The sequence below is a fragment of the Bicyclus anynana genome, chromosome 19 (genome assembly GCF_947172395.1).
Source record: "Bicyclus anynana chromosome 19, ilBicAnyn1.1, whole genome shotgun sequence".
Lineage (NCBI taxonomy): Eukaryota > Metazoa > Arthropoda > Insecta > Lepidoptera > Nymphalidae > Bicyclus > Bicyclus anynana.
The window spans coordinates 13,563,730-13,572,292 of record NC_069101.1 but is presented as its reverse complement, the minus strand read 5'-3'; the positions used below and the strand labels follow the sequence as shown (position 1 = coordinate 13,572,292).

Here is an 8,563-nt window from a genome sequence, read left to right as displayed (position 1 = left end):
CAACGACGGACGGACGGACGGACAGACAGGCAGCGAGCGCAGACTGCAATCAAACTTGACAGTAAGCGATGATGCAGTGCAGCTTATGGTGAAAGTTGGAACGCGCTTGCCTGGAAGTTATTCACTCTTGACTTGAATATACCCATGTTTTAGGTTGTAGGAAAAACGAGAGCTGAAAAAACCTTCCATAATTTCGCAGTGCGGATCAGGAACGCAGAACCGAAACGCTTCGTAATTGTCCAAGGGACATGAACTACGTATGGATGCAGACCTCTGCGATGTCTGGCAGTTCTATGGTAAAAAGCTGAAGAAGGAACTAGATCGAAAAGTTCCTGGACGCACTCTAAGAAATAGATCCTGGAGAAAAACGACAGACAGGCAACTTTTCGGTGATGCTCCAACTATTGCAATTTTGCAACGTCTCGTTACCGATGAGTCTTCTAGCTCGGCGATCCATAGAGTCCAGAGGAACAAGCTGGTCCATCCCATAAATGGGAGCAGTATTCCATGGACGAGAGAACCTGAACTTGATATAGAGTAAGAAGCTGTACCTGTGTGAGGTAGCGCATCACCATGAGGATACCGAGCTTTTTACCAAATGTTTCAGCTTTGGACTCAATGCATTCTCCATAGTTGAGCTTGGACGATATTGTAGTGTACTACTTAGAACAACGACATTGTATTGTACTAGAAGATCAATACTGTCGAAGCAGATAAAACATTGTACAATCAAATGGGACACCTAGACAGATGTTCAAGCCTATTTTATTAAAGCCACAATGACTATTAAAATATATTCAGGCGCTTTATTTGAAACTCTTGACTTGAAATTGAACACTAAGAAATAATATATTTAAGTGTAAAATTATTTTTTAACACGTAACTAAATATTTTTTAATTATTTTTATAAATTATAAAGTTGAATACCTGCATTTTTCTTTAAATAAATTGAAAAACAAATGACAATCAGAATTTAATTTGTAATGTTGAGCGTGAAACGGAAAGTTACCAATACGACCTTGAGTGACATTGCTTTGACAGCTCATTTAAGTCGCGGGTTTTGACCTGACCTTACGAACTTTTTTATCAAAGTTCTCTATTTAAAATAACTTATTTGGTGCCCTGAGTTAACACCCTTTTCCTTAATATATTTTAATTAATTTTTTAAAAAATGTCCAGCATCGTAACTGTTAGTACAAATCCTTACGAAGGACAAAAACCAGGCACCAGTGGTTTGCGTAAAAAAGTTAAGGTTTTTATGCAAGAAAATTATACGGAAAACTTTATTCAAAGTATTTTAGACGCTAATAAAGAGGCTTTAGTTGGATCTACACTGGTAGTTGGTGGTGATGGAAGGTACCTGGTGAAAGAAGTAGTAGATAAAATTATAAAAATATCCGCCGGTAACGGGGTATGTAATATATTTTAATTTATTTTCTGTAATTCAATTCCTATAGATCTATATCTAGATTAAGTACATAATCTACCGATGTAGGTATTTTAATCTGTAATAACTTAATATTCTTAGTATCTGTAGAGTATTTGTCTGTCTGTAAATTTTGAATAACTAAAGTTTTGAACATATATAAAAGGTAAACTTTCTAATTTTGATTTCCCACACAGTATTTTATTAATTTTTGTACTAGTTTCTGTATTAAAGTTACTTCTAAGTTATTTATCATAAAAGATAATATCTTCAATGTGCCCTAGTTTCTATCAGATTAACTGATAACTGATATTGATTTATCTTATTAGGCATATTTTATGCAAGCACACTCTGACATTAGACCCAATTGTCGGTTTTAAGCATATCTCTGAATAAAAAAACTATATTGATTAAATGTTTACAAAATAAAATATTTTTTTAATTAAATACTTACATAAAAAATTCACCATGGATAGAGGCTCCTGTCCTGTCCTAATAGGCTGAATGTCTTCGAAAGATTAAAGACAGAATCCATGTTTGTTTTTATAATTTACTAGTGGACACCCACAACTTGGTCTGTATGGAATCTAGTATTTCACAAATCCCGCGGGAACCATAGACTTTTCTGGGATGAAAAGTATTCTATGTGTATAATAATCCAGAGTAAAATCTATTGCCATTTCAAATTTCTGTCAAATCACTTCAGTAGCCACAGCACAAAGGAGTAACAAAAATACCCACTTACATACAAACTTTCACATTTGTAATATTAGTGTGATTATAATTTATTTAACAGAAAAGCTTTTCTATTGGTTTCTAAGTGACAGAGTATTGAAATATTTGGGTACTAGCTGACACACACAGTTTACTGTGTAGTTCCCATTCCCACAACAATACAGGGATAAAATATAGCATACGACACTCATAAATAACATGGCTTTCTAGTGGTAAAAGAATTTTCAAAATTGGTTTAGTCAATCCAGAGATTAATTACCCCCTACAATACCACAGACTTTACCTCTTTTTAATATCTGTATAGAGAGTTGAGAAAATAAACCATTTTGGTATATGAAAAAATTTAAAAAAATCATCATAAGTAGAAGCTTACTATCATAATATTTTTTTTTATTCTTTACAACTTAGCCCTTGACTACAATCTCACCTGATGGTAAGTGATGATGCAGTCTAAGATGGAACCGGGCTAACTTGTTAGGAGGAGGATGAAAATCCACACCTCTTTCGGTTTCTACACGGCATCATACCGGAACGCTAAATCACTTGGCGGTACGTCTTTGCCGGTAGGGTGGTAACTAGCCACGGCTGAAGCCTCCCACCGGCCAGACCTGGACAAATTAAGAAAATCTCAATCTGCCCAGCCGGGGATCAAACCCAGGACTTCCGTCTTGTATATCCACCGCACATACCACTGCGCCACGAAGGCCGTCACAATATATAATATTCCGTATATATTAAACCGTTTATTAATATTCTGAATATATTCAATCTTCTTCAATAGATAAAATTAGAAATATTTCAATAGATAAAAGACGGGCATGTAAGTATGGCTTGTAAATCCTTTGTAATTTGTTTACCATAAAAGCTTACGTAATTGGTTTGTAAGTGACAGTGTGAAGAGTTGATCGAAAGAAGTGTTGGTCGATTGTCAAGGAGTTCCTTAACCCTACATCCAGTAGTCACAAGTCCTGGACTTTGCTTGGTGTTTTTCTCTCTACCACATGATGGACCCGGCACCTCTACTGTGAATTCATAAAATAAGATATTCGTCTCTCACTGATTTGAGTTTGTAGTAAATTTGAAAATTAATAAAGTCAATATTATTTCAGGTTGCAAAATTATTAGTTGGACAAAATGGAATCCTTTCCACGCCAGCCGTGTCACATATCATCAGGAAATATCAAACTCTGGGTTTGTATTTAAACTGTCACTGCTATGAAAGGATGAAAATGATTTGTATTTTGTCAGGTGATATGTAACCTAGATAATAGGGTTCTGAAAGGACCTTAGGGCCTCTTGCCAAATTTCATACCAATTCTCTTACTACAAATACTATGAAATGTATGGGGATGACATTGGTGGGTTACAGTCAGATTTTCTATCAATCAGTCATATGTCTTCTTCTTCTTGATGTAACAATTCTGTAGGTCTTCAAGAGGTCCCTCTATCACTTTGACCGCTTCTAACCTATTGTAATCACCAAATAAAAATTAAATTCCCATACATTTTTAGTTTTTGAAGCAATTTGTGAAAAGAATATTTATACTTAATTATATAATTTGGCTACAGGCCCAGATTACTTATAACTTGAGATACTCTAAACTAAACTTTTTACCTATAAAATATTATTAGTGATAGGATATTTTGACAAGGCTGATTACATGATACATAGGCTGCTTTTATTTAGCATCATTCTTAAGTAGTAATTTGTTGGGAACAAAGCCCAAGACCATTTATAAAGCAAAACATATGTCAATTAGTTATCAAAATAATATTATTTATTTATAGTAAAAATTATTACATACTAGCGGACGCCCGCGACTTCGTACCCGTGAAAATCGATGTAAACTTTCAACTACCCCTACCCTACCCCTGCCCTATTCCTACCCCTAACCTATCCCTACATTACCCTAACCCTACCCTTCCCCCAACCTACCTCTACCCTACTCCTATCCTACCTCTACCCTACCACTACCCCTTTTTTCTAATTTTCCGCGCAATTTTTTAATTTCTTTCTGTCATAAGAACCTTCTCCTGACAATAACAAATGCTGTAAAGGATGTTCTATGCACACTTTTTGTCTTCATCATCATCATTAGAAAAATAAATAATTTAGCTTCTATGATTTGACCTAACACACTTACAGGAGAAAAGTATGTTTTGAACTTAGGAGTAGAATTTTTTAGATTTTCAGTAAAATATCTGACAAAGGTTTATCAAAAAACAAGTATGTATTTTTTGGCAAACCTCATTGATAGCAAAATTGAAACCACAGAGATATGCAAAATATTGCAAAAAAAATATGTAATCTCTGTGGTTTCAATTTGCTATCATTATGGTTTGCAAAAAATTACTTTTTCAATGTTCTCTTAATTTAGTAACCACACTTTTTAATAATATTAAGGTATTTTATATTAATTTATTGAGTAGTCAAAGAACATCTGATCTTAAGCTCCTATTAAGATCAGGAAAACCATTGCAAACAGAAAACTTGATCTCTATGTCCTCTACTGGCACAGGGCAAATTAGGGGACTGAGGATGTTTGTATGATTTTATGAGTAACTTGGCAAGTTAATAGAATTTGAATCTATTGATATGCCAAGTTAATGATACACAGCTTGATTTTTTTAATTTACCATTATTCAATTATTGTATATTGTATATTGTATATTAGAAAGTTGTATTAGTAACTTTTATCTTCTACTATATATTTGTCTCTCTTAATAAAGCACATTCAGTATATGCACACTAGATGGCGCTGCTTCAAAAAATATTCACGCTATCGTTGTGTTCACATCAAAAGTATAATACGCGGCGCGTGCAAAATTATCGTAACTCTGGTTTCCCTTCAAAACGCATAAATCTTTCGCCTTTTACTAAAGATTTCCGTGGAGGGGAACACTCAAATGAGTCTTTGAAATTTTTGATGCCCTACTTCCTACAGTAGGGCTTATAAGTTGTAATAAAAATTAATAAGAAAATTTGAATTATGAAAATTGAAATCGAAAAACTATGAAAATTAATTATGATGATTGATTATTTATGATATAGAATTATGAGAATGACGTTATAATTGTCAATTTGTCACTCTGGAATAGGGAACTCATCTCATACCACTGGTTGCGGTTGGGTATGGATATTGGGTACTCAAAATTCAAATGTCTCGCAGTGGGGTTGAGTTTCTTTTTTTTAAATTTTAATAGTGATTTTTTTTGTATTTTATTAAAATACAAAAAAAATCACTTTTCACACACACACACACACACACTTCAAATCACACATTGTTAAATAAAAATTTAAAAAAGAGACAAAAAAATAAATGAGAGAACTAATGATGTTATATTATATCAGATCATCATGTAAGGTTAAGGGATGCCTAATATCGAGTAATGAGTAATGACTAATGAGTTATGAAGCTATTTGGCTAAAATTTGGAATGGAAATTGATTTTACTCTGGATTAACACATAGGCTACTTTTTATCCCGAAAAAAAAACCATGGATTCCCGAGATTTGCTAAAACCTAATGATTATGATGGTATGAATGTTTATTACTCTTTCACGCCTCGGCTACTCAACCGAATCACCTGAAATTTGAAGTAAAAATATATTATAGTCTGGATTAACACATAGGCTACTTTCATCCCGGAAAAATCCATGCTGAAAAACTAAATTCCACGCGAACGAATTCGCTGGCGTCTGCTAGTATTCTTCTTCTTCTTTATAATAATAATAAATGATTTATTTGGCTGAGTACACAAACAATTTACCTAAATATTAAAAAGGGGAAAAAAAACACAAAAACATAAGACTAGATTAAAATTAAACAAAAATTTTTAGAAAGAGACCACACACCTTGAATGGTGACTTTGCAAAGCTTGGTTCCCTGGTGTGCGGTCTCTTCTAATTGTTATTAATCTAACTTATATACTACTAATTACAATATTACATCGTTACACGTTATCGTTACACTCCTGACAGAGTGCTCGTGGTCGTCATTTGGGAAGCCTCACTATCCGTCGCCATTCCTCCCGTAGTGTGGCTCTCCTAGCACATTCGTCGAGCGATCCATGGAGAGCGGTTCTTACTTGGTCAGTCCAGCGCATTGGACTATTAGCATTGGACTAGTAGCATTCGACTGCTAGTATAGAGTATAGATTAAGAGTGTGCAATATGTAATTTGGTGGTTACAAATGGTTCTGGATCTCAGATTCTGGAAAAGTTACGAGCCTGATATTTGGGTAAATGATATTTCAAAGTGTTAGCTTCGTTATGACTATACAAAATACACAATTTGTAAAACTTTTCTCGATAGTTTATTTTTTTTAGAAATATATGTTTTGCTCACATTTTGCTCTCAATCTCAGGAAAAGCAAACTCATTTTCTTAAATTTTTGTTTTGTATACAAAATTAGGTATATATCTTGAATATTGTTTTTCGTTATGTTGTTTAATTTACTTGCAATTAGGTAAAAATGGTTTTGGCGCTCACGTCATAAAATTTGCGTCGCGCGTCAATCGCTCCGTGCTCTTCACTCACGTGAAAGTCATAATTCGGCGTCTCGTTTGCGCTTCGAATTTTATCCATATCGTACCGACACGCTGCGCGCTCTTAAAGCTAAAACAAATGCATGTAACTTGCAGGTGGTATAGTACTGACAGCGTCGCACAACCCGGGCGGCATCAACAACGACTTCGGGATCAAATTCAACTGCAGCAACGGTGGGCCCGCGCCCGACGGCACCACCAACGACATCTACAGGCTCACCACCGACATCACGGAGTACAAGATCGTGCCGGACATTCACTGTAATATCGATGAAGTTGGCGTCTCCAGGTTCAAGGTTGGTTCAACATTAAGTACTATGTATGACTCGTCGGCCATAAATGTCAAAAGAGGTAGCTCAAAATCAAAATCCAGGCCCACCCTGGAATAGTCCAGTGCCAACCCTAGGATACTGGGCTACCAATTTGAAATTCTATGATGGACGCCGAAATACTAATAATTTTACACAGAATATCATTTAAAATATCAAATAATAACAATTACAACTAATAATAAAGAAAAACGGCCTTCGTGACGCAGTGGTGTGCGCGGTGGATTTACAAGACGGAGGTCCTGGATTCGATCCCCGGCTGGACCGATAGAGTTTTTCTTAATTGGTCCAGGTCTGGCTGGCTAGTTACCACCACACCGACAAAGACGTATTCCCAAGCGATTTAGCGTTCCGGTACAACATCGTGTAGAAACCGAAACGGGTGTGGATTTCATCCTCCTCCTAACAAGTTAGCCCGATTCCATCTTAGATTGCATCATCACTTGCCATCAGGTGAGATTGTAGTCAAGGGCTAACTTGTAAAGAATAAAAAAAAAAAATTACAAACATCCCGATAATCTTTATGTTTTCTATTTACCTCCTTTACGTTAGTCGGGTAAAATCTAAAATCATCTTTGTTTCTACGTTTCAATACAAAAAGTAGAATTATGAGTATATCTATATATATAAAAATGAATTGCTGTTCGTTAGTCTCGCTAAAACTCGAGAACGGCTTAACGGATTTATCTCATCTTGGTCTTGAAATGTTCGTGGAGGTATAGGGAAGGTTTAAAATGTGAGAAAAATTAGAATAATAGCTGGGAAAACCATAAAATCAACCCTTTTCTATTTCCCATATAAACGTTTTAAGTTAGTTAGGGTAGAGTAATATAGAGTAGGGATAGGGAAGAAGTGCACATAAGTCAAAGCGAAGCTTGACCGGGTTCGCTAGCACATAGATATAAAATATCTTTCATCTCATAAGTACACACACGACCTTGGAGTTACGTAAGAAGAATAATTGCTGAATCATTTGTGTAATTTGTGTGTATGCAGAAAATTATCTTTGATGATAATCTTATAATTTAATAACTTTGAAGTCGACTTCATGGGCAAACAAAAATAACCGGATTCAAATACAAAAATGTATTCAGTAAACTAAAAAGCCGTGATAGCCTAGTGGATAAGACCTCTACCACCGATTCCGGAGGGCGTGGGTTCGAATCCGGTTCGGGGTATGCACCTCCAACTTTTCAGTTGTGTGCATTTTAAGAAATTAAATATCACGTGTCTCAAACGGTGAAGGAAACCTGCATACCAGAGATTTTTCTTAATTCTCTGCGTGTGAAGTCTGCCAATCCGCATAGGGCCATTGTGGTGGACTATTGGCCTAACCCCTCTCATTCTAAGAGGAGACTCGAGCTCAGCAGTGAGCCGAATATGAATGATGATGAATGATGAAACTAAAAAGCAAGGAATAACATCGTATGTGCTACCTGCAGACCAGTCCGGATCAGTTTTTTAATGACCTCAATGGCGCAGTGGTATGGGCGGTAGATTTACAAGACGAAAGTTCTGGGTTCGG

The 8,563-nt window shown here is 35.6% G+C and overlaps 1 protein-coding gene and 1 non-coding gene across 2 annotated transcripts in view; both read left to right on the top strand.

The window, feature by feature from the left end:
• Positions 1 to 1,036: 1,036 nt before the first annotated feature.
• The window catches only part of LOC112049213 (phosphoglucomutase), a 16,390-nt gene continuing 8,863 nt past the window's right edge, over positions 1,037 to 8,563 (top strand). Inside the window, exons 1-3 of the mRNA XM_024087011.2 lie at positions 1,037 to 1,411; positions 3,271 to 3,352; positions 6,806 to 7,005. Of these exons, the coding sequence (XP_023942779.1) occupies positions 1,172 to 1,411; positions 3,271 to 3,352; positions 6,806 to 7,005 (522 nt within the window). The 5' untranslated portion in view covers positions 1,037 to 1,171. The remainder of the gene's footprint in view (positions 1,412 to 3,270; positions 3,353 to 6,805; positions 7,006 to 8,563) is intronic.
• LOC112049242 (U5 spliceosomal RNA) lies at positions 4,995 to 5,112 on the top strand. The gene has a single exon (XR_002887071.1). It is a non-coding gene; the product is annotated as a U5 spliceosomal RNA (small nuclear RNA).